Source organism: Cynoglossus semilaevis, chromosome 7 (genome assembly GCF_000523025.1).
Source record: "Cynoglossus semilaevis isolate Cse_v1.0 chromosome 7, Cse_v1.0, whole genome shotgun sequence".
Classification (NCBI taxonomy): Eukaryota; Metazoa; Chordata; class Actinopteri; order Pleuronectiformes; family Cynoglossidae; genus Cynoglossus; species Cynoglossus semilaevis.
In genome coordinates, this window is record NC_024313.1 from 1,512,069 (window position 1) to 1,537,327 (window position 25,259).

General features: G+C 42.9%; 1 protein-coding gene across 1 annotated transcript in view; it reads left to right on the forward strand.

Moving 5' to 3' along the window:
- The window catches only part of LOC103380674 (nesprin-1-like), a 121,135-nt gene that overhangs the window by 77,738 nt on the left and 18,138 nt on the right, over positions 1-25,259 (forward strand). Inside the window, exons 68-119 of the mRNA XM_025057041.1 lie at positions 377-523; positions 604-729; positions 812-988; positions 1,076-1,341; positions 1,420-1,576; positions 1,664-2,062; positions 2,460-4,061; positions 4,443-4,768; positions 4,866-5,010; positions 5,129-5,347; positions 6,251-6,549; positions 6,672-6,837; positions 6,927-7,082; positions 7,440-7,592; positions 8,005-8,187; positions 8,331-8,468; positions 8,738-8,923; positions 9,676-9,798; positions 9,916-10,098; positions 10,642-10,785; positions 12,016-12,258; positions 14,112-14,252; positions 14,784-14,900; positions 15,204-15,365; positions 15,744-15,938; positions 16,020-16,193; positions 16,710-16,901; positions 17,438-17,569; positions 18,004-18,104; positions 18,227-18,377; positions 18,465-18,590; positions 18,827-19,000; positions 19,087-19,302; positions 19,454-19,555; positions 19,640-19,753; positions 19,840-20,040; positions 20,186-20,359; positions 20,434-20,565; positions 20,878-21,074; positions 21,155-21,287; positions 21,413-21,595; positions 21,728-21,877; positions 21,962-22,138; positions 22,228-22,383; positions 22,459-22,614; positions 22,688-22,858; positions 23,027-23,160; positions 23,247-23,451; positions 23,982-24,164; positions 24,479-24,625; positions 24,722-24,876; positions 25,028-25,175. Coding sequence (XP_024912809.1) covers positions 377-523; positions 604-729; positions 812-988; positions 1,076-1,341; positions 1,420-1,576; positions 1,664-2,062; positions 2,460-4,061; positions 4,443-4,768; positions 4,866-5,010; positions 5,129-5,347; positions 6,251-6,549; positions 6,672-6,837; positions 6,927-7,082; positions 7,440-7,592; positions 8,005-8,187; positions 8,331-8,468; positions 8,738-8,923; positions 9,676-9,798; positions 9,916-10,098; positions 10,642-10,785; positions 12,016-12,258; positions 14,112-14,252; positions 14,784-14,900; positions 15,204-15,365; positions 15,744-15,938; positions 16,020-16,193; positions 16,710-16,901; positions 17,438-17,569; positions 18,004-18,104; positions 18,227-18,377; positions 18,465-18,590; positions 18,827-19,000; positions 19,087-19,302; positions 19,454-19,555; positions 19,640-19,753; positions 19,840-20,040; positions 20,186-20,359; positions 20,434-20,565; positions 20,878-21,074; positions 21,155-21,287; positions 21,413-21,595; positions 21,728-21,877; positions 21,962-22,138; positions 22,228-22,383; positions 22,459-22,614; positions 22,688-22,858; positions 23,027-23,160; positions 23,247-23,451; positions 23,982-24,164; positions 24,479-24,625; positions 24,722-24,876; positions 25,028-25,175 — 10,437 coding nt within the window. The remainder of the gene's footprint in view (positions 1-376; positions 524-603; positions 730-811; positions 989-1,075; positions 1,342-1,419; positions 1,577-1,663; positions 2,063-2,459; positions 4,062-4,442; positions 4,769-4,865; positions 5,011-5,128; positions 5,348-6,250; positions 6,550-6,671; positions 6,838-6,926; positions 7,083-7,439; positions 7,593-8,004; positions 8,188-8,330; positions 8,469-8,737; positions 8,924-9,675; positions 9,799-9,915; positions 10,099-10,641; positions 10,786-12,015; positions 12,259-14,111; positions 14,253-14,783; positions 14,901-15,203; positions 15,366-15,743; positions 15,939-16,019; positions 16,194-16,709; positions 16,902-17,437; positions 17,570-18,003; positions 18,105-18,226; positions 18,378-18,464; positions 18,591-18,826; positions 19,001-19,086; positions 19,303-19,453; positions 19,556-19,639; positions 19,754-19,839; positions 20,041-20,185; positions 20,360-20,433; positions 20,566-20,877; positions 21,075-21,154; positions 21,288-21,412; positions 21,596-21,727; positions 21,878-21,961; positions 22,139-22,227; positions 22,384-22,458; positions 22,615-22,687; positions 22,859-23,026; positions 23,161-23,246; positions 23,452-23,981; positions 24,165-24,478; positions 24,626-24,721; positions 24,877-25,027; positions 25,176-25,259) is intronic.

Genomic DNA, 25,259 nt, shown 5'->3' on the forward strand with positions numbered 1-25,259 from the left:
TTGGTCGTCGTGGTGCCAATCTTTAGGCGTTTGCCAAATACATTGGGCAGTTTGCCAATAAATGCCTTCCCCTTCCTCCCCCAATTCCATTCAGGGCTCACATATTAACAATGTCATTTAGACCTTGCCGGTGTGTTCTCCCCTGGAGGCCAGAGACATCTACACAATCAACACCTGTTAAACACAGTTGAACTATCTTCCTGTTCAAGATTAATAGTCTAATAACAACGTCAAAGCTAGGCAGCCTGGCAAAAAAAAAAAACTTTAATTTAGTGAATCACTTCAACCTAAACGTACAGATGCAGTAAAACTGTAAAAATGTCATATGAGTGTCTCTCTAGTAGAATGTTGTTACAGCCAACGTGTCTGTCTACAGGTTTATCAGAGTCTGGACCATGAGTTACAGAGACATGTGAGTCTCCAAGACACATTACAGCAATGCCAGACTTGGCTGAACTCTGTTTCAGAAGAACCAGAACCTCCTGCACATCCACCTCTAAGTCTGGAGGAGGCGCTACAGCAGGTGAAAAAAAAGCCTAGTAGTTGCTTAATCTTTTTTTTTACGTTCAACAGACTTTAACTTTACTGTGGACATTTTGTAAGGTGAAACGGGAGAGGACTCTCCAGGAGCAGGCCAGTACTTACCTCCAGCTTGTGTGTTCAACCTGTGACCTGTCAGACTCAAGGGTCAGAGAGACTGCAGCAGATATTCAGCACGTCAAACTGCAGGTCAGTCATTTTCTCAACGTCTGTACTGGTTCTTTGAACAATTTGTACGTGATTTAAAATGATTTGAATTTTTTCTTTCTAGAATGAGGAGCGGATGATGCTCTGTGAAGAGGTAGCAGACAGTTGGAGGGACTTTGAGGAGCAGAAGGCAGACCTGCAAGCTCAACTGAGAGAAACTGAGCAGCAACTGCAGAACCTTATCAGGAGACCCGCAGAACTGGAACCAAAAATTGCACAGAATCAGCTGGACAAAGCACAGGTTATTGTTCAGCTCTTTGATCATTTTTGTGTTATTGCGAACCAAATTGAATGTTTTAGACTTCTTTATGTGTCCTCATTCTTGCAGGAGTTCCTCCAGCAGATCAAGGAGAGACAGTCTGAAATTACGCATTTGAATGAAGCCATTGGGAGAATGACAAATGGGCAGGTGTCTCCAGCTCTGGAGGAGACAAGGCGACTGAAGAGAAGTTGGATTGATCTGGGTCAGCAGGCAGAAGAGCTTGAGGCTCAGCGCGGAGAAGACATGCAGCGAAGTGGGGAATACCAGGAGAGCATTGTGGCTCTGGAGGAACTGTTCCACCAAGTATCAAGAGAGTGGGACTATCTGGCAAGGTATATATTAATACCTATGTATTTTACATTAACTGCTTTAGAATAAATTAACCCAAAACTATATCTTTATGTCCCCAGAGCTGACACAGAAAGTACGAGTGAACATTTAGAGGCTTTAAGAAAACTTTCAAGTGACCTTGAGGAACAGAAAGCACTTCTAGAGGACGTCAGGGAACAAAAACTAGCAATTCTGCCACGACTTAGCCTGCTGGACAAGGAGCTGGTCAAGCAACAGGTTGAGCTTAGTTTTCTTGTTTTTCTAAAGACAAAGGTTTAACCTTTAACCTTTTCCAGTTTTAAAACATCTTCTCCTTTTCCCAAGGTTGGTCATCTGGAGCAGCGCTGGGCTCAGCTTGAAAACCTGATTCAACAGAAAATCCAGGACTCAGCCCAGACACTAGAGGATCTGGCCCGTGTGGAATACCAGCTCAGAGACGCCCGGGAGTGGGTGGAGGAACAGCGGCCTGCACTAACGTCTGTGCTGAAAACTAGCCCACCTCCTGATGTTGCCCAGAATTTCCTGTTTGACCATTTGAGTGTGTGTGTGGAGCTGGAGGCCCGTCAGCAGCTGCTGGGTCAGGCAGTAAGCGAAGCCCAGGCTGTTGCCTCCAGGCTGGGTCTCAGTGAGAAGAGAGGCCTTCAGGGGCTGGTTGAACAAGCCCAGGTTGAAGTGGAGGTTCTGGGTGCTCAGGTGGCCCAGAGGAGGAAGTATCTTAGTAAGGTAAACAGTGTGAACTTCAATTTAGTCCTAAGCGATTCAGTACTTTAAAGGTGTAATAATATTTTTAAAGACTAAAGTATAGAAAAATTGTTTGAGGTTTAATGTTTACGTTTATGAATCTCTTTCGCTTCCCTGCAGTGGGTTTTAGTTACACACTTGTAATTCTCAGTTCCAGAAGTTAGGTCAGTGTTGCAAAATGATTGTTATACAATTATTACAAGTTATGTTGAAATGTATGCATTAACTGAAATCATTATTTTGTTAAACTAATCAGATTGACAGTCAATCAAAAATGCAGTACATTTAGTTTGGAGAATTTATATGAAAGAACGGTGTACTTTCACTTTTATCTTTAACTGAAATGATTGACTTTCTGTGTTTGACTCCATTTGTGTAGGCCTTCACAGAGAGAACGCAGTTCCTTCAGGGTTTGAGCAGAGCATTGTCCTGGATACAACAACAAGAGAGGAAGGCTTTGATTGATGACCACATAGCACTTCTCCCACAGGACTTGGCAAAACAGGTTGCTGCCTGTCGAAGTGTCCAAAGCAGCTTACGAACCTACCAAAGGGAGCTGGCATCTCTCTGGGTCCAGGGGCGAGAGCTGGAGAGAGATGCCTCCGACAAAGAAAGAACAGAAACCCTGGCGAGACTCGAGGAACTTCAATCGGTCTTTGAAAATGCCCTCCAGAGGACAACTCAGCGTCTCGCTGACTTAGAAAGAGCCTTAACCTCCAGGACGTATTTTCAGGTCGACTTAAACAAGACCTGTCAGTGGTTAAGACAGGCGGATAGCGTCACTTTCCCTGAAGTCGATTTAAGCAAGATTGATGAAAGCTCAGAATTGCAAACACAACTATCTAACTTTCAGAAAGTCCTGGAAGAAGCTTCGGAATATGAGAATCTCCTTCTTATTGTCCAAAGAATAGGCCAGGAGATTCTCCGCACTTTGAATGAGATCGACCATTGCTACCTGGACGAGAGGCTTAATGCTCTGCCTCAGCAGTACAATGCCATCCTGGCTCTGGCCAAAGAGAAGAAAGACAGAGTCCAACATATTATCCTGGAGAGGAAGGAGTTCAGCACTTTTTTGGATGTTACTCGTAATGCACTGGAGGAGCTTCAGGGGCAGCTTGACAATCTGGAGAAGCAGACGATCATCAGTATGAGAGGGGAGGACGTTGTTTGTCTAATGAATGAATACAGGAACATTGATAAGAGTTTGTTGCACATCAACGCTGCTGTGAGAGAAATACACAGCAAAAATGAAGGTTTTCTCTGTCGAGGGCAGCAGTACAGAGTTGAAGAGATGCAGCAGCTAATCCTTTTGTGTAACAGCATTAAGAAAAGAGCTGATCACAAAATTACTCACTTAAATAATTGTTTAACAGTCATAGGCAATAACCACAGAGCTTTGACCAGTTTGGATTCAGAGCTAATGTCTGTCAGAGAGGAGGTGGTCAAGCTGAAGTCAGACAAAGTGACAAAACATTTAGAAAAAATCACTTATCTTTATTTACTTCTAGAGAGACTGGACCGTATGATATCTGAGACTGAGGAATGTAACTCTCAAACACAAGGCCTCGGCCTTAAGTTTGAAAACACTGCCTTTACAGAAGCTGCACAGCTGCTTGAATCATTAATATCTCTACGAGGTGAAATAAAAAGAATGCTTGATGCGAGTGAAGTCCAGGTCACGGAAAACGAAGATTTCACAAGAGACACGGACCAACTGCTGCAGCGTCTGAGGACTATCAAGGACAAGGTGGAAGAACCTTTGATTCTTTCAGAGGTCAGTACTGAGCAGGTGCAGAAGGAGTCACGCGAAGTGAGAATCATTGAGGAAGAAGTTGGAAGTTGCCTGAGGAGAGCGGATGCCTCAGGTGACAGAGAGAAGCAAAGTTGTCGAGGGAGAAAAGAAACCACTCATGTGGAGGAGAAACTACAGGAGGTCAGAAAACTGGCAGCTGAAGTTCAACAAAGAGTTTGTGTGAAGAAGGTAAATGTAATTTGGTCGTCCATACTTCTTCTGATCCCTCAGTTATTTTTATTATGTTTTTCCCACTGAATACATTCAGGTCAGGTCAATTGCTATTTCAGTTTTTTAAATTATTTGAAATGATTAAATGAGTGAAATGATTAAATAAAATGCATTATCACAGAATGAGCACAATATTTAATTGCACTACCCCAAAGGAGAAAAACATGTATTGTTTATTTGAAAACAAGTACTGTGTACTCCTGTATGAAATTGCTTAAGTGAATCATATTCTACACAGTGGACTTTTTAATTTCCAAAACTGACAGGACCATGGTCAGAGAGGATTTAGATTGTGGAAAGTAGCCAACAGTTAATTAAATAAACCTCTGCATGTTCCAGCTTGCTGTGGATGGAGCTCTTGCCCTGGTCCAGCGGTGCCACTTATCTCTGCAGACCATGCAGAAATGGTTAGATTCTGCTGTGGCTTTGCTTCAGAGGACCAACGCAGGGGTGGATCTTAAGAACCAGGCAGACTGTTCACAGGAAGTGGATGCGGTTTTCACCCAGGAAAAGAGCTTTACAGTCGCCTTGGAGGAGCTGAGGACATTAATTTCTATGATGGATTTCATGGAACCAGGGGTGATGAGTGAGAAAATTGAGTTGATGCAGCAGAAACACACAGAGGTCAAAAAACAACTGGAAGCTTACAGAAAAACTTTGGAGAGGTGAAATGTCTTGATTATGTAATTGATTTAATTTTGCATTCAGTGTTGTCTTTCCTCTCTAATCTGTTAACCCGTTAAATTGTTGCCACATTCCCAGGACTGGATCTCTGTGGAGCGCCTTCCAGCAGGAAAGAATCGCACTGGTGGAACAGATGAATGGTGCAGAGGGTAAAATTGCTATGTTCACCACAGCCAAAGCCACCAGCCTCCAAGAAGCAAAAGACAAGTGTCAGACATACAGGGTGGGTCGCCGTACTGTACACAAGGGGAATGAGACAGTGTGGTAAAATAAGATTTAATTAAATATTGATAGAACTCTTGTAATTGGTGGGTGTTGCGTTCATTGTGTCTTATCTCTAGTCTCTGGTTGCTCACATTGACCTGATGGAGGTTGCTCTGGACGCTTTGAGAGACAACATCCCTGAATTAGAGACAATCACTTCTAAGCACAGCAAAAGTATCATCGGCCAAACTGTGTCATCGCTACGGCAACGGTGGTCCAGGCTGTGCGGCGTGGTTCGAGCCCAAGAGAAGGGGCTGGTGGACACAGTGAGGGAGTGGCAAAACTTCACAGAGAAGGTGAGAAAGCAAGCAGATTTGTTTGTATGGTACTGAACACATACAGCGTGTAGTTCACGGAGGACATCAACATGGGCCTGATTATGTATTTGGCTCATTGGAAACCTCAAACCACCCAACTGCAGCATTTCTTTCCTCTGAGGATTTAGGTCAAAAACAGCAACAGCTGAGCAGCAGTTGGTGAGGTAACTCCAGGCTTAAGGCCCGATGTTGTCTCCTGCCAAAAACTCTGTCATGTAATACGTTTTCCCGCCTTTCAACCTATTTTCACTGTGAACCCTGTCTTGTTTCCAAGAAATCCCACAAAGGACTGCTGCTAAAAGGGAAATGAGGTCACACTGTAGAAAACAGTCACTTCCTCATATGTGGCATATTTCTGTTGTCCACTGGTTTTCTGTGGAGACTTTGTTCAACAGTGCATGAGGTCATCGTCTATTCACATTCAGGGGAAGTCTCTACTCTCTTTGGTTTCTGTCTTTGTTTCTTACACAGAGCCCTGTGACCTGGACCCTGAGAGTTTAATTTATTTTTTTATATTCTTTGGAGTGTAACTTTGGTTTTGGTATTTTCAGGGATTTAAATAAAATGTACGTGACAATAATCAAGTATAAAAGAATAAAAGATTATTCATGAGCATAAAGGTCCATTTGACAATAATCCAAATGATAAGATTATTCATGAGCATAAAGGTCCATATTCGTTGCTTTACTGTTTCAGTCCATTTTCCACTAATGAAAAAAATCCTTCCTACTCTACTTTGAAGATGGCCTCTAGAGATTTTTTATTTGTTATTTTTAGTAATTATTATCTGGTCCACTACTAGTTGTTAACGTATTTATGGTTATTTTTGGTAATTATCTGGTCCACTACTAGTTGTTAACACTTATCTTCTCTGTCCAACAGATGGAGAAGGTGCGCTCTGTGTCAAAAGACCTCCACAGCCGTGTCCCAGACAGCACAGTGGAGAAGGCTGCCACCAGGTCAGCACTGCAGAGCCTCCTGGAGTACCACGACTCCTTCAGCCAGGAGGTAGAGCGGGAGCAGTCCATCCTGGCTCTGCTTCGGCAGCACACCTGCATTCTGCGAGGAGGAGAAGACGAGGAGCAAGAGAAGAAGCTAGATGTTGAGAAAAAGACAGAGAATGGACATGAGGGGGTGTTGAGCCTTCAGGAGATCAGATACCTGCAGGAGCAGTATGAGAGGTGTGAAATCCTCAATTACCCTACACTTGACTGACTTTATACAGTATATCTTATTCATATTTTAGTACAGTTTACCCTTTTTGATTGACCTGTGCAATGACCTACATCTATTTGATGTCCAGTCTGATGGTGCGTGTGAGGGCGAGCAGAGCTCAGGTTCATCAAGAGCTGAGGGAACGAGAGGAGGTTGAAAAGGAGCTGGGTTTGGTGAAAGGATGGATCCAAGACACCCGTGGTTTACTGCTAAGTCCAACAGCCGACCTGGACTCACTGCTCCAGGAACTGGAGGTTTATGCTCATATATCTGGCTACACACACATACAGAGAAAACAACAGGACAGTTGCTGACTGTTGAAGCTTTGATTTCTGTGTTTTAGACAGCACATGGTGAGGTCATCAACAGACGTCAGAGTATTGAGCGAATCACAGAGCTGCAGCAGACCAAGTACCAAGACCTCCAGGCCGGTCTGCCCTCGGAGCTCAGTATGCAGCTGGCAGAGGTGGCTCTGGCTCTGGGCTCTGCTGAGGACCAGGTGATTCAGCCGTCCACAAGTTGACTGTGTGTTGTTCAAGGGTTTATAGTTTAATTAACTACTGTGTAATTCAGTTCTGTGGACTGCAGTAAGTGACACCAAATATAGCTTTATATTTTTGGTCAGTTTTGTTCTTTAAGATTGCTTCTAGTTAGTATTTGACAGAACTGTACACCTTTTGTAGGTCAGATTGGGCAAACAGAAATGAGCCACAATCGTCCTGTGTCCTACGTCGGGCAAATTAAAGTATTATAATTAAAAATCACATCCCAGAATATTATAGTTGTTTGTAGCTGTTTTTTTATAACTTTTTATATCCTATCTAGATGTAAATGTAATTTCCACCTTATGTTTCAGGTCCAGGCCCGTGAACGAGAGGTGCAGCAGACCAGAGATGTAAAAGAGGACTTCAACACCAGACTCCAGGACATTGAGGCGAAGCTGAAGATCATCGCCCTGAAACTGGAAGACAAGAGTACGGACCTGGAGGAGGCCAAAGAAGAGACTAAAGTAATCAACTAGACAGACTGACTAATTAACAAGCAATTAACCCCTGTGAAATGGGCTATTCATTTTGCAGATGTCGAGGTTAATCGGTGTCTTTTGTGCTGGAATGGCTGGAACTGGATTCTGCCATTATTGAGAGTGACCCACTTTAAGGACTAGTCCAAATGGATTTTTGAGTCGTTTTTTTTGTCCAAACTTTTTTTCCTCTGCCCCATCTGTTGAGACCCAAACCACCCAACAGCTCAGCGACCACTCTCTAATTAATCATTCTTTGCCTATTAAACCACATTTAATTGCCTCAAGCGTTGAATGTTTGATATAAATTGGCTTTATATATGCTATTTATTTCTCCCGTTTATCTTTCACCTTGCCTTTCACCTTTTGTCTCACCTCCTCACCCTTCTCTCCCTGACAGGCTCTTTGTGAAGAGTGTGAATCCTGCTGTCGCTCTCTGGTAGAGTTAGGAGTAGCGGTGCAGGAGTTTGGTGAGCAGAACCCGCTGCTGTGCAAGCAGCTCGGTGACGCTGTGGCCAAACTGACCGAGGTGCAGCGGCACATGACGCAGCAGGTCCAGGACAGAGCCAACAGACTGAAGAAGGTTTTATATCCATTACATTTTTATATCTAGAACAAAGGTTTAAATTATACATTTTAAACAGAGTTTTGGAGCTTCGTTGTTTGTTTTTTAATTTTTATTTATTTATTTATTTATTTATTTATTTGCTTCTAATGTGGCCACAGGCTGAAAGGCAGTTTGAGGAATACCAGGGTATGAAGGGATTCATTTTGGTCTGGACAGAAAAGGCAGAGGCTCTGGTCCATGGTAACATCAACTGGAACTCTGCCTTGCAGCTGCAGGAGCAGATTCGAGCCCATCAGGTAATTCAGAGCCCAGAGGGTGAATACATTTTGGAGAAGTCGCTAAACTACTGCACAAAATCAGGCCGCATAAAGTTTGGCTGTTTTTTTGCAAAAAAAAAAAAAAAAAGCTTTCTTTTCTTCAATAACCCACACAATTCAAACATTTGCAGCTGGTTAGATGCACAGTAGATTGTTGTGAAATGTTGGGAACTGGTCACTGTTTGTTTGACTTAATGAGTGTAATCGCTCATGTTTTTGGCTTAAAATTTTTGTTCCCATGGTGACAGGCTCTGCTGCGGGAGTGTCGGGGTCTCCATGGTGACTTGGAAGCCATGGGGGATCGGGAGGAGTGCCTGGGGGAGGTGTTGCAGACGGAGGGGTGGGGCCAGCAGGTGAAGCACCTCAGCAGGAGAACTGAGGAGCTGCAGCAAAATGCCAAGACTCGCCTCCAGAGTTTGCAGGATGCAGCAAAGGTAAATGTTATTCAGATTTATTCCCTCTAAGGAATAAACATGTTTTAACCTTTAAAATAAGATTTTTGGGACACTTTGATTAATGATACTCACACTGATATATACATATATTATTCCTCAGCCAGTGTTTTGTTTAACCAGAAAATGTGTCCAAATGTTGAACTCTTCTAGTGTCACATGTAAATGTACATTAAAATTCTGTTCAAAGAAGATCCCAAAGGTGATCTTTAGATGTTATTTATATTTTTGCATCCTGTCCTGATCATTCCTCAAAGTTTTGATGATTTAGGTATGAATGTAAATGATGTCATGTTTCCAAACAGTAATTGATCAAGTTGGTCAAAAATACGTTGGGACTGGTTCACACCAAAGAAATCCCATTTACATCACTCTAGCACCACTGTTCCACGATGCAACACTGCCCCCTACAGTCAGTGCCAAACTACCAGTCATGATGGATGGAATTGCATTCATGCACCAATAATCATTTTCACTAATCTGACACTCACTCAGCTGACACTAAAAAGATCAAAGTTAGGATTATATAACTGTGTCTGGTGTTCATCACAGTTGGATGAAATCCAGAGTAACTTACTGTAGAAACTGTATAATAGAAAATAATAATTTCTTGTCAACCTGCATGTTTATTTGTTTGTCTTGTAAAAACTGTATAATAGAAAATAATAATAAATAGAGTTCCTGTCAACCTGCATGTTTATTTGTTTGTCTTATCCATCTGTGTCTGTCTGCAGGACATGCTGCGGCTAGAGTCAGAGGTAAAAACCCTCCATGCAGCGGTGGACCAGATCCAGGTCACACTGGCATCTCCTGATCTGAATAGACTCAGCCTTAGAGAGCAGCTGACACAGAGACAGGTAGACGTGTTGACAGAGTTCTTCAGTTCGCTTTAATGGCACAAATGGAGTCAAAACATCAGTTCATTCAATCATGTGTTCCTTTAATAAAATCTAAAATCTTCATTCCTTCCCAAGCGTCTCCTGGTGGAAATGGAGGGATTCAAGCAGCAGGTGGCAGCAGTGCAACAGTGCCAAAGCGCCCTCCGGCTGCCGGAGGAGGTAGTGACCAGTCTGCCGACCTGCCGCACTGCTCAGACTCTGCAGCAGGAGGCCAGCCAACTGCAGCACACTACAATACAACAGTGCAACATCCTGCAGGTAGAGGGCAGGCTTTACATTACAAATACCAGCTTGCATATTTATTTTTACAGTACAAAATGTGAGATACAGAAGAAGAGCTTGCATGTTATCTCGGTCTGATTTTTAACTCTTAATCTTTTGAATTCAAGTATTTAAAATAAAAAAAATCTAAATACCAAAAATGTTAATTGTTGCCTTTTTGCAGTAGAGAAAACCTGCCTTTCAGTCAGTAACTGTCAGTGCTTTCAAGTCCACTGTAGTGTCCCTACAGGACCCTTAAGGAATGTCTCTGTTTCGGTTTAGCCTCCATCAGATCAATATCTAAGTCCTGAGCTTATTTTGTATAGTGTGTTTTTTTCTTCTGAACTCTAGATGACACTATATCACTTTTTTTCTGAACTCTAGATGACACTATATCACAAGTGCTTCCATAATATTAGCGTTTGCTCTTGTTTTTTTATGTACAACAATGTAAATAATTTAGTAAACTGTATTATTACACCACTGCATGTTTAAATCAGTTCAACAATTCTGTCTTCTTATTATTACTCTGTTTCACAGGAGGCTGTGGTGCAGTATGAGCAGTATGAGCAGGAAGTGAGGAACCTCCAGAGGCTAATAGAAGACGCACATCGCATCATCCAGGACAGACCAGTCTCTACCAGTAACATACAGGAACTTCAGGCTCAGATACACCACCATGAGGTGAGCGGTCACTGTCAGTGAATCTGGGTCAAATACATAAGGGACATTTGGGTCATAGAATGTGTGACATTGCTGTCTTAAAAACAGTTGATTAAAGATGTTTTGAGACACAAAAAAATAATATATTTGAACACAAGATTATATTAAAATAATCAATAATTCTAATCAATTCCTTGATTGCATTATACTGTATAATACATTATACTTGTTGTACAAACATTCCACATTTATCTGATTGTGCATGTAAATGAAATAATAGATTTTTTGAAGCTCAGAAGTGAAGTGAAGGGTAAGAGACAAAAATGACACCATGGTGTCATTGGATAAGACAAATGTGTTATTGTTTACCTATCCCCGCATAGTTCTGGCAGTTTTTAATCAACTCTCTGTCCACGAATTGTGAAAATATGTGAAATGTCCTTGTATGTGCAGCTTCTCAATCTCTGCAGCTTGGCTTGTCTGTGTATTTTTGCCCTGAGTTTGATCTCTCAGCCGAGCAGATAGCTGCAAATGCACCGGTCACACTTAGTCACATGACCCGATTATCAGTGCACAGACCATCTGTGCTTCAGACTACAGACGGAGGAGGAGGAGGAGAGGAGTTGGACCCGGCCTGCCGGCTCATACCAAAGCTGTAATTTGACACCATCTCTGTCATTCTTCCCCTATAAACACTCCCAGCGTCCCTCCTTTCCGCTCTCTTTTGTTTAGAGCAGCCTGGATTGGTGGAGGAGGGCAGCAGCGCACAGAGGAAGGGGGTTGAAGGGAGTGAGATCACTTCCTGTCATTTCCTCACCATTTGTGTTTGTATACGAGAGGGTGTGTTTGAGGGATTTTGAACTGTTTCTGTTGGAGTCCGTGTCTCTCTGTCTCAACCAAACAGTGAACCGGCTTCACTGGCAGCCTGACTCACCGGCCTCTGCTGCTCTGATTGGCTTAGAGATACAGGAAAGAGAGAGACTGAGAGAGAGAGAAAAAAAGAGAGTGAGGCAGTGCTATTCTCTTCTTCTCTTACACACTTGTAAAGCTGAAAACCAGAGACCCAGGAGGGAAGATAATGCATCCGCTCTACTTACTCCTCTCCTACCGGCACAGCATTAATGGCTGAAACAACTCCTTTTCTTCGGATTTAACTTAACCAGAAACCGCTGATCTACCCTGTTGGACTGAACCACACTCTCTTGACTCTGGTGGAACTGTCTTATCTTTGTGGGGATGATGTTTTGACAGGAGCTGGCCCAGAAGATCCGTGGCTACCAGGAGCAGATCGCATCACTCCACTCCAAGTGCAAGATGCTGACAGTGAAAGCCAAACATGCCACTATGCTACTGACAGTCAACGACGTGGACGGACTCTCTGATGGCATGGATGAGCTGAGTGATGACGAGCTGTCCAGTCCTGTGGCAGTCAGCACCAACGCTACCACAAATGCCGGCTCCAAGCAGCTTCCTGCACACCCCTCTGTCGTCATGGTGAGTAGCAAAGCCTGTTCTGGACACATGTACTATCACACAGATACTCATACATACTCATACCACATGTCTCAGGCCCACAGATGTGTCTGGTTCTCATCCTCCATCCTACAGAAGCCCTTAAATTAAACCCATGTGTGTGTTTTCTTACGTGATAATTATAGGACATCTGAGGATGGCAGCAATGATTACAGGTTTTACGAGAATTCCATCAGTAGAAATCCACTCAAGTCAGCATTTTAGAGAAAAAATGTCTTTTATTTAAAAAGATAACATTTTCAAAAAGCTTCTTTCATTCTCCGTGTTTTTTTCAAACATTCCTTCACCTCAGGTTACCCCTCTGTGGCCGTCTGCTGTGTCACTCTTAGCCAATACTGCTGGTTTGACACTGCTTTTTTACTTTTTTTACAAATAAGTGACACTTGTTTCTCCTTTCACTTCCTCTGTCAATGTCTGACTGTCAGTCACATTCAAATTTATTTACATTCTCTGTGACTGGTTCAGTCTGTACTGTGTTCAGTCTCAGCAGGCCAGGAAACAGGAAATGACCGAATGTGTTCGTCTGTGTGTCAGCAGAGCTTTGTAAGAGATAGTGTACGGCGTAAGGACGTTGCTGTGGCTACAGATATACTGCATTATTTTCATTGATCAACACAATTAGGTGTCTGTCAGTCATTCTCACTCACACTTGAGCATAATGACTCCACCACAGTTTTTTTTTTTCTTCTTTATTCCGTTGCATTACATTGCATCATATAAAGCCCGGGAAAAAAAGATCTGTCCCAATATAACTCAGTCCAGAGTTCTGTATCAACTGCCAAAAAGCAGACGATTTGGGTTTGGCTCACATTTCAGCTCTGCCTCGCTGCTAAAGAATGCAGGCAGCAGAGACAATTGTGTTAGTTCTCTGACAGCTGCTGCTGCTGTCACTGGCAACACAGTATTTTCTGTAGTTTACTCTATAGAGTTAGTTATTGAGTTTGGAAGTTTTTTTGTTCTTCATAGTGTATGCGAGTTTCCCATCAGGCTTGTTTCTAAGGTGATGTCTGAGTGCTGTTTACCAGGGGTGCCTGTGAAGGAAAAGGAAATTGCTGTGGTTCTGAAACCCGACAGTGTGTATGTGTGTGGCTCTGTGTGTGTGTGTGTGTGTGTGTGTGTTTGAACATTAACTGCATGTGCGCTCACTGTAGTTTCATTTGTGATTTCATTTCGACCATTCCTTTCCTCTGATGTAGTCTTAAAAATGGCTCAATGATTCACTGGCAGTGGAACCCTGTGTTTGTCTAATCATTGTTTAAACCTCATTTTAAAAAAAGGTGGCTTTACTTTGTTAATGCCATTATTCTCAAGGAGGCAATGGATTGATCACTTTCAATTAATCATGATTGATTGTGATTGTAAATATTCATGATCGGTGTAGATAAATCAACATTCCTAAGAACAAATTAATCATGATTGATTGTGATCGTAAATATTCATGATTGGTGTAGATAAATCTACATTCCTAAGAACATCTGTTAAATTAATTGTTAAATAATTTCTCTTGTTGCACGACTACATATACTACAATGTGTACTACAGTATATGCTGACAAGAGTAAGGATCTTGTGTGCAGTCCATGTCATGTGATTGCCTACTGTCTAATTAATCTACAGTAATTCTGACTGTAATCTGCATAACCTGCACTTCCCTGTTAATTTTTATCCTTTCTCTTCTTTTCTGTTTTCTTATTTCCTCTCTGTGTCCTCTCTCCTTTTGTCGGCCTGTTTTCTGTTTTGGTCGCCTGCCTCCTTTTGCTCCACCTGCTTCTTTGATATTTGTGTGTGTGTATGCGTGATGTGCGATGCGGTCAGATGACAGCAGGCCGCTGCCACACACTCCTCTCCCCTGTGACAGAAGAGTCAGGGGAGGAGGGCACCAACAGCGAGGTCTCCTCTCCCCCTGCCTGCCGCTCCCCCTCCCCAGGGGCTAACGCTGATGTTCCTTTTAACCAGGTATTGCAACTGCCATTCCCTCACCTTACCCCCTCATAACCTCCAGGCCCTCAAGCATAACCAGACCTGAAAACCATCATGACTTTGGTACAAACAAATTGTCCAAAAACCACACTCATCACTAATGGTTTAGTAAAATGTCCGCTTTAATAAGTTATGTATTCACATATGTCAGAAATGTGACTGAATAACGTATTAAACCGGACTTGAAAACTTGATCTCATCCTCTTCATCAGCTGATTTCCAAGACTCTTCCATAACATCACTCCTTATCAACACAGTGAATGTCTGAGTCGCTCTGTTACCCCCTGCTTCTTCTCTGTTCAAAGTTTATGTTCGCAATTTTGCTTTGCTGAAGACCAGAGCCTTTAGTGGATGGTACTGTACAGCTGAAAGCTCACTCCCCTGTATTTTTGTTTTAGATTTTAAAGTGTATGACTTCTGTACCACATGCACAGCAAATGCTGCCTTAAGTAAACATTTTGAATGTTATTGTAGACCGAGTGTACTTCATGCCTGGTGTGTCTGTAGCAGGTCCGTGGCACTTTAAGCCGAGCACCATTACAGGAGCTGTACGACCCATCCATGGAGACCAGTACTGCAAACCTGGATGATCTGCAGAGATCCTGGGAAACACTGAAAAATGTGGTATGTCCTCACTAACAAAAAACAATCAAAAGTAAAACTACGTGGAAGGTTATGGTTCTTTATCTCAAAGCAAAATAGTTCAGATATATTATAGTCATTAAATGCAAAATAGTTCAGATATATTATAGTCAAATTTTTCAGTCCTAAAGTAGCAAAGCTTAGCTTAAAGATTGTTGAGGTGGTTGTTTTTTGTTGTTGTACGTACTGTGATGTTTTTAGTCTAAATAACACAAACGGAGGGATATTTTTGTCAATAAACTAAACAATTTTCTCCTTTTTCATCAAATTCCTGTTCTGCTACAGATCAGTGAGAAGCAGAAAAGTCTATATGAAGCTTTGGAGAGGCAGCAACACTATCAGGAGTCACTCCAGTCCATTTCCACCAAGATGGAGTCCATCGAGGGGGCTCTCAACGAAGGCCTGGAGCCTAACAAGACTCCCGAGAGCCAGATGGCAGCACACCAGGTTAGAGGGACAGGAGGGCCCGGCAGAGCTCTTGTGACATTTTGAAACTGTGGTCGAAGAGATGGAGCTGGAGTAAAAATACTACTGCATCTAAGGTGTTAATTGTAGAGTAGGCATGAGGCATGTCGTGGGTAAATTACAAGGGTGACAGGAAAATGGGCTGTTTCCCTTCAGGAGAACTGGGAATGATTAAAGGCTTTAATATCGCACCAGCCTGAACAGTGGCAAGACAGGCTGCACAGGATTGTTGCCATGCGAACATTTCAGATGCCGTTACAGTTTGTGTCTCATGTGAGGGTTTGAACAGGCCCTGTTTTTCTTGCTCTCTGTTTGTTATCTCTGGATACCTCACATTTTTGTCATCTCTGCCACGTCCAGGCTCAGATGGACGAGATCCTGATGCTGCAGGAGGAGATTGGAGAGCTACAGACATGTTTCTCTGAGGAGCTGGCAGACAGTGACAGTGACGGGGAACCTGGTGATCAGCTGGCCCTGCACTCCACTCTCACTGTCCTAGGGGAGAGGATGGCCACCATCCGGATGAAGGCCTCGGGAAAACGGCAGCTTCTAGAAGTGCGTATAATCACAAGAAGTTTATTATCTAATATTATGTTATTATTAGGATAAATACTTAATATTTTGTCTTCACTGCAGGAAAAACTGAGTGAACAACTAGAGGAGCAGCGTCAGGAGCAGGCGCTGCAGCGTTACCACAGTGAGGCAGAGGAACTCGACCACTGGCTGCTCAGCACTCGTGCCACTCTCAGTTCCGCACTACAGCCCCAGAACAGTGACATGGACATGGAGGAGCAGCTTATTGACTGTCAGGTAAAGCTGTTGATGTACATATTTACAACATACAAAGAAGAGCATAAGAAAGTTTGATTACATTTGATTTTAGATTAAAAATATATTTTTATATGTAGTTTTGGTCATTATAAAACTCCAGTAGAAAATAAGGATTTTTCTTTCTAAAAGTCTAAAAAGCCATGGCATAAAAGTGACAAGGACAACTGAATATTTCCAACTTATGACCAACTCACACAAGTGACAAGTCTGAATAGAGGAAAAAATATGTGAGGCTCTTCATTGTTGTGGACGACTCTGTGTAGAAATAGCTAAGGGCTCTTGTAGCCTGATGTAAACAAAGGAGATTTAACCTTTCACATATCTTCACTGATTGTGGTCGACATGGACCTATAACAAAAGAGTCTTTAGTCAGCATGAGAAGAGATGACACAATTGCAGCCCGATTGCTTTATTACCATAGCAGAATGGCTGCTGACCTGAAGAAAGTGATTTAAACTTTTTGTTGTTGTTGTTTTTGTAATCCTGTCTTTCTAGAACATGCTGTTTGAGATCGAGCAGAAAGTGTCCTATCTTTCGGAGCTGTCCGTCCACAGTGAGAGTTTACTGCTGGAGGGTCGGGCAGAAACTAAAGGAGAGGCCGAGCAGCTCAGCATCAAGCTGCAGTCCCTCAAAGACAGTCTCCTGGAGTTGCAGCAGATGCTGCAGGACAAACAGGTGGACATACAGGTGAGATCTGATCGTCCGGTGTTTTTTCCACATGCTGTCCCAACTCTCCCTTTTTCCTCTACTTCATTGTCAGTGTAGCTCTGTGTCATGTGACATGTGTATTACGCTGCACATGTCCTAGCATCAATGGTAGAATTGTGCAAACACTAAAGGTCACTGGTGTCTTCCCTCATGCAAATTCAGTGTTTTCCACAGTGGAACAACACGAGCCTGTGTGTTTCACAATGAACCCTTAGACACAATACAATAGGCTGCAACACTGCCACCGTGTCACATGCTCACACTGAATGTACTGCATCAGGTGTGTTTCTGATGACACAACATTTTCACTTTTTTGCTTTGTGGTTTTTGTGTCCCATCTTTTAGGAAAAAAAATCATCAAATAGTGTCTGAGCCGGTTTCTCATAACCAATTTAGAAAAAAAAAATCATCAAATGAGCCGGTTTCTCATAACCAATTTAGAAAAATCCTGATTTTCCCTGCATTTAAATCTTTATTCAAAATAAAGTTTGTACCTCCATCTGTCTTTGTCCCAGGGCTCACTGCAGGAGCAGGAGGACAGTGAACCTGACTCATCCCTGTCCCAGAGTCCTAATGTCCAGGACTGGCTGTCTCAGATCCGTTCAACACGCACTCAACAACATCACGACAACCTGCTCCGTCAGAGGGTAATGGGAAGCCACACATTATTTGACTCGGTCATTGGTTGATGGTGTCCTGTGTTTGTCATTTTCTAATCCAATCTGATTTACACGGACACAACAGAAAAAGAACATTCCTGCAATATATTTGGGGTTAATGCAGTCTCTATGTAAACCAGTGACGAGGCAGTGCCTCCCCTGACCGCACGATAAAAAAGGAGAAAAAAGTACATAAAATAAATATTAATATTTTCCACTGATCTGTGTTAAAGTTGCATTTTCAGTATGACTCTACACATTTTTGATATTTTATTAAATAAAAATCGCCGAATTCGAGTGTTTGTTAATTTGGTGGTATAGGCTGTGAGGGGTGTGCAGTATTCCTCTCAACAAAAAGGGGGAGTCGTAGAAGAGGTTTGGGAACCACTGATTTAACTCTCATTCATGTTCTTTTACTTTAGGAGCTGCAGAATCAAGTAGCTGAACAGCGTCGTTTGCTGCAGTCAGTGGCGACTGTTGGTGAAGAGTTACTGAGTCAACAGACAACACCTAATGGAGACAGGTACCTTTTTATTAGATTTAAACTAATGTAATATAATAAGTATTGAACCCGTAACATCTGGAACAGCAGTGATTTAGAGGTGATGAGATGTTTGTGACAGAACTCTCCTCCCTGTCCTACAGTGAGTTGTCCATCCCAGGAGGAGTGTTGCTGGAGTCGGAGATAATGTCTCCTCTGGAACAGCTGAGACAACGCTGGGAAAACCTGAACAAAGACCAAAATACAAAACTTCAGCTTTCACTCAATACACTGGAAAATGACCAGCTCAGCTCAGTGAGAACAGCATTCTCTCTGCGGATTTCTGTCCATGTTTGTGTCCATCATACAGCGTCTCTTTCTGACTGTCACTTTCGTACACAGGTCATCCATCTGTCTCGTCTGTCCAGTCCCAGCATGGTCTTCAGTCAGGAATTTGGCAGCCGAGATTCTCAATCCCCACTGACTTTATTTGAAGCGTGCAGCCAGAGATTAGAAAGAATCGCAGAGGTAAGAATTTTTTTATTTTAATTATCTATCAATAGGCAAGGAGATTGATAATTTATTAATTCTGATTGCATTATCAATATCCACTATTGATTTAATTACTTATTGATTCTCATTGGATTTTGATTATTAGTTTAGTTAGTATAAAGTATGCATTAACGTTTGGTATTTGTCACTAATCACTGGTTTTGCACTGACTAAATTACATTAAACCAGTTTCATCTCTGTTCTCCTCCCAGGTTGTAGATGGTGAAACCAAAGCAGCCGTGTCTCTGGGTGTGTTGACTCTACAGCAGGACTTGTTTGCTGCAGTTTCAGCTGCCTCCTCGTGGCTGGATGCAGCTGAGAATCAGCTGCTGTCTGGTCCTGTGCTGCTGCTCGAAGATACAGAGACACAACTCACTAACTTAGAGGTGAGAAGAGGAAAAACCATCACCCTCATCTTCAGTTTATTTGTTTTGGTGGATTCTTGTTTACTGTCATCAACTCTTTCCTTTAGGGTCTCCACAAACAGCTGAAAGAGATGACCAGGGAGGTGAACCTGTGTCGTGACCTGCTGGGCGGAGCAGCAGGGCGGCTGTGTGGAGGAGAGGATCAAGCTCTGATGGAGGACACTCTGGAGGGTCTGCAGGAGAGGATGGGTCTGCTGGACTCCAGTCTGGAGCAGCACTGTGACAGCATGAGAGACAGGCTGCAGGCACGCTCAACATTTCAGGTGCATTGCCCCTCCCCATTTACTATTACTATTGTGATGATAATAATATGATACATTTAAATGATTTATTGTTTAGTGATAGAAGACGTATAAATAGAAATTGGTGCAACATTGTTTTTTAACACAAGTCCCTTTCTTTTCTTTATTTAAGAATGAACTGAGGATGATTTCCGCAGATCTGTGTGAAAGTAAACACCAGTTGTTGCAGAAGATGGCTGTCACTGCAGACAGACCGGCATCAAAACAGATAGAGGTACAAACACTGGGAAATTCAAAGTGGGAGAAATCTTAAATGTTATTTGAGGTGGATTTTGTTAATTATTTTGTTTATTTGTAGACATTGACTGAAGTGGAGGAAAGTCTGAGAGAGTTTGAGCAGCGGTTGACAGAGCTGAGGACCAGAGCAGAGGGAAGACACTCGGAACAAAACCAGGAACTCCTCAAACTACAGGTGTTGTTACATTTACTGTGGAACTCTGTGAAACATCTTTTCTTTTTGTCTTATCTTCATGACTAACTAGTTAATGTTCTGTGTAGGATTCATATGAGGAGCTGGTCCTGATGGTGGGTTCCAGACGGAGCAGCCTGAACCACGGCCTGTCTCTGAAATCTCAGTACGAAGCTGCACTTCATGATCTCAGAGACCTGGTGGACACGGCTCAGGACAAAATGGCTGCCGACCAGAAGATGACCGTGGCCTCTGTCATCGAGGTCCAGATATTACTGGACAAACACAAAGTAAGATAAAAGTTTGAACATGTGATGCAGTTAAGTCAGAAAACCATATGTCTTGACTTTTATTTTGTGTTTTAAAATGTTATGACATATGTGTTGACTTTTATTTTGTGTTTTAAAATGTTTATTTGTGCTTTTTTCACTGCAGGAGTTCTTCCAGGGTCTGGAAGGCCATATGATCCTCACTCGGACTTTCTTCAGCAAAGTGTCTCATCTAGTGTCTCAGAGGGAAGCCCAGGCCCTGGAGGAGAACATGGTGTCAGCCCACAGTGTGCTCAAACAGGCCCACAGGAGGGGGGTGGAGCTGGAGGGGATTCTGGAGGTGAGAGTCAAGAATGACAATAGAAAATGACAGGATGATTCTGTTGTGTTAATGTTGTCTGTTCTGTCTGACAGTCATGGAGCAGACTAATGGAAAACTACCAGGCTCTGTGCCGACAGCTAGAGGCTGTGGAGTGTAGTATTCCCACAGTGGGTCTGGTGGAGGAGACAGAGGAGAGACTGACTGAAAGGATCAGTCTTTACCAGGTCAGTAATTTAGAACAGACTGAAATAAACACTTCAATCTTTATTGCAATGTTGTCCTGATGATATTTGGACAAACTGAGTATTTTCATTTGTGTCCTTATTCATTTGCCAAAGCTCCTCATCTGTTAGTGTATTCAGTGCTAAGGTGTGTCATAAGGTGTTTTGATTAGTTGTTCAAACTGTAACAGAACATGTTAAAATACCTCCAAACTCCTGGCAGAACTACCTTCTCAAACACATTGGCCGACAGGTGCATGGCTAGATGTGGTGAGTGTCAGGGCCTAATTTACCATCTTGATTTCTCTTCTCCAGCATCTGAAAGCCAGCCTGACTGAGCATCAGCCCCAGCTCTACCAGGTCCTGGAAGAGGGCAAAAGGCTTCTTCTGTCTGTTGGCTGTTCAGATTTGGAGAATCAGCTGACCCAACTAGGAGAACACTGGCTGTCCTCCACCACCAAGGTCAACAAGGAGCTCCACCGCCTGGACTCAACACTCAAACACTGGAGCAGGTGTGGATCTGTCTGTAGTTCTAGTTAACAAATCTCAGTTCATCCTGTCAATCACACATTTTCTGTGCGTGTTGTTTCAGGTACCAGAGCGAGTCAGCAGAGCTGAGCCAATGGTTAAAGTCTGCTCTGGATCGGCTGGAGTTCTGGACCACTCAGTCAGTGACGGTTCCTCAGGAGCTGGAGACTGTCAGAGATCACCTCCATGCCTTTCTGGTCAGTTGGATTATCACATCAGTAACAATGAAAATAAATTATGACAAACTCTGAAATATATGTAATATTTTGGTTATTATTAACCTTCACTGTTGAATTTTAAACTTTCCTTTCTTCCTTAAAAGGAGTTTTCCAAGGAAGTGGATGCCAAATCGTCTTTGCGTTCTTCTGTGCTGAGCACAGGAAACCAGCTGATGAGATTAAAAAGAGTGGATACAGCCAGTCTGAGGACGGCGCTGGGCCACATTGACACTCAGTGGGCTGAACTACTGAATCGTATTCCTGTGGTACAAGAGAAGCTGCACCAGGTGAGAAATAAAAAATATTAAAAAAAACAGCACAGCCCAATGTCCTAGAAAGTGTGTATGTGAATATGACGCTAAGTCTTAGAAAGTGTGTATGTGAATATGACGCTTTTTTTTTGGTTAATTTTTTCTCAGTTGCAAATGGAGAAGCTAGCGTCACGACATGCCATCACTGAGCTAATGACCTGGATCACCCTCATGGAGAACATCATTGAGGAAGACCAGGAAAAGATTCTAGGAGCTGTAGGCTCTGAGGTTGTCCAGAACTTTCTACAAAAGTACAAGGTAGAACACAGTTTGCTTGTTTTTTTTTAATTGAATATGGGTACCATTTTTATTCACTGGTTTTTTGTACCTCTCGTTCCCCAGGGTTTCCATATTGATCTGACCTGTAAGCAGCTGACTGTGGACTTTGTGAACCAGTCAGTTCTGCAGATCAGCAGTCAAGACGTGGAGGGTAAACGCAGCGACAAAACAGACTTTGCTGAGAATCTGGGAGCAATGAACAGAAGATGGCAGATACTGCAGGGACGTATAGCCGAAAAGGTAATGTCTCAGTATGTCACAATTCAGCTGTACATTCCTAATTAACGTTGTCTGTGTTACTAAATTACTGAGGGTTGTCTGTCTTTTAGATTCAGTTGTTGGAAGGACTTTTAGAAGGTTGGTTAGAGTATGAAAATGGAGTCTTGGCCTTGAAGACTTGGCTCACACTCCAGGAGGAGAAATTAAAGAAGAGACACAGGATAGAGGACGTAGCATCAGTGCAGAATGCACTCAAAGACTGTCAGGTGAGGTCACTCACAGGATTTTAACATGGTTCATGTCTTTAACTTGTTATCAATAACGTAAATAATTTTTCTCAGGAGTTGGAGGAATTGGTGAAGGAGAAAGAGAAGGATCTAGAGAAAGTAGAGGAACGAGGAAACACTCTGATTCAGGATAAGAAAGGAGCAGCATGTTCTGTGGTCACGGAGACCCTTAATGGGCTGAACCAGTCCTGGACTCATTTAGACCAAATGGTCAGTGTCTTAACTCCCTTTATTCCTATGCTTTTTTTCCTTACTTCAGCATTTTAAATCTCTGTTTCATTAGATAAGTCAGATGAAGGTCAGCCTGCGTTCCGTGCTGGAGCAGTGGACACTGTACCGTCGAGCTTCAGAGGAGATAACTGGATACCTGATGGAGGGGATTTATTCTTTGTCCAGGCTACGACTCCTTAATGGATCTCTAGAGGCTGTGCAGCAGCAGGTGGAGAGTTTAGAGGTGAGGAAGGTGGAAGATTATCAATAATAAAAGAAAGGATTACAATTGTTAATGTGACTGTCCAATATGTTCCTAAAAACATTTTTAAAATCCTGGTCATTTGGAACTTGAATAAACTGAGTAAACACGTGGTAAAAGTTTCTTAAAGCTTGTGTTTGTGTTTTAAAGAATCTGCAGGAAGAGATGGACAAACAGGAGAGCAGTCTGAGGAAATTTGGCTCTGTAACGTACCAGCTACTGACCGAGTGTCACCCGTCTGTGGCTGAAACACTCAATAGAGCCCTGCGAGAAGTCAACATCAGGTTTGGGCAACGCTTATCTGTGGATGATAATGTAGAAAAAAGTTCAGCTCCAAGTGTAACTTTCTATATTTTTTGTTTAATCTCAGATGGAATGGTTTACTGGAGCAGATCTCAGAGCAGCTGAGGAGCAGTAAGGCCTTGTTGTTAGTGTGGCAACGTTACAGGACATTGTACGGTCAGTGTGTGACGGCAGTCCAGAAGCAGGAAAAACATGCAGATCAGCTGCTCAAGAGTGCAACTGACAAGGAGATCACAGAGGAGGAGAACAACGCTTGGATGAAAGACTGCAATGTGAGTGGAGACAGAAACATTTGAGGGTTTTTTTTGTCTTCCCTGACTGCAGAATTTTTCAAATGCTTTCCGTTTGTGGCTGTTGGTATTATGCTTCTCAGTTTCTCGCCGGCTCCCTGACAAAGCTTCTCTCTGCTCTGCAGAATACCAAATTACACCCTGTCTTTTTGTCCCTTTGAACATTGTTGTGCTGCACATTCACTCAAAAGGCCGAACAAAGCAAGACCTCAACAGAAGAGACAGGCCCCTGATTTACGCTATGGGGGTCTACCGTTGTCATGCTGGGCCGGTGGAACTTGTTTCCTTAAGACCTCTAGCAGACCGTTACTTTGACTCAGAATCACTGAGACAAACTGCTGGTCTAGTGGCTGAGAATTCAGGCTTCTCTATGGCTTTGACAACTTAAAAGAAAAAAGCAATTTTAAGAATTCACCGCAGCCAAACAAATTTGTCATGCTCTGAGCAAGACCCCGTCTGTCTGCAGAGGCGGTAACTGTGTGGTAACGTCTGTGACTGTTTCTCTGTTGCAGGCCTGTCTTGGTGAACAGGCGTCTGTGCAGGAATCACTGCAGCAACTACAGGCTTTAGGGGAACAGCTGAAGAGCCAAGTGGACGCCGTTTCCTTCGCAGCCCTCCAGTCAGACCACCTGTCGCTCACGCATAGATTAGCAGCGCTGGAGCATGCCCTCCATAGGCAGCAGGAAGTACTGCAGGTAGGATAGTGGGGGTGTGAGTTTGGACAGAATGACATAGAAAGAAGCTTTTTTTTTGCAGAAAATAAACGATGTATTTAGGGTGTACATAGACCAACCTGTGAAGAGTAAGGGACACTTTTTCCTGTGCTTCCCTTTGGTGTTTTTAAATAAACCCCAGAACATCTCGAGTGCAACAGGCTTTGGTTTCGTTTACTTATACCTCTCTTTCAAACAGATCAGAGGGAATTAAAAAAAATTGGATTTCTGAAAGCTATTATGGACATACACTTTTTTTAAATTTTTTAATCTATATTTTCTTATTCTGTTCATAGTCTGGGTCGCAGTCCTGTGACACTTTCAGGGAGCAGTTGGAAATACTGGTGTGTAATGCTAAGGAGGCTGAGGAGGTGCTGAAGGAGCCTGATTCACTCGGCTCACCTGAGCCCACCGTGGTTCAGTCACGTATGGACAAATTAAAGGTACTACTGTCGATTTGTCCGTGCAAAAACACGGCAGACTTTCTGGACCTGGCGTGGAATTTGCTCATATATTTTATCTCCCATTTTATTTCCCAGCTTCACCTACTCAAGTTGAGCAGTCTATCTCCCGACCTAGAACGCATTAACGAGTTGTTGTACAGACTTCCTGTCAGTGATCAAGATGTTAAACAGCTGCAGAGTCTGAACAGAGCCTGGGCTTCTCACTGCGCTCACCTCACCGAGAGGTTCAGGTACGGAGATTCAAAATGTTTATTCCATTTATGTACTTTTTGTTTTTTGGCACATTTACAATAAAAAATCTATTCGATTCAATTGAATCAGTTTCCTTTTGCTTTAGTACCTGATGCATTTTCCAAATAGTTTTCCTTTGTCTCGCTTCAGTAAATTGCAAGCAGTGTTGCTTCAGCAGCAGAGCTTCCTCCAGAAGTGTGAGGCCTGGATGGACTTCCTGTCTCAGACCGAACAGAAGTTAGCTGATGAGATCTCAGGGAACTACCAAAGTCTGGTGGAGCAGCAGAGAGACCACGAGGTCTGAAGATATAAACATACATCTGTACTCTGGTTGTTCTTGTCCTATCAATCCCTGTTCCTGATGCACGTGTGTGTGTGTGTG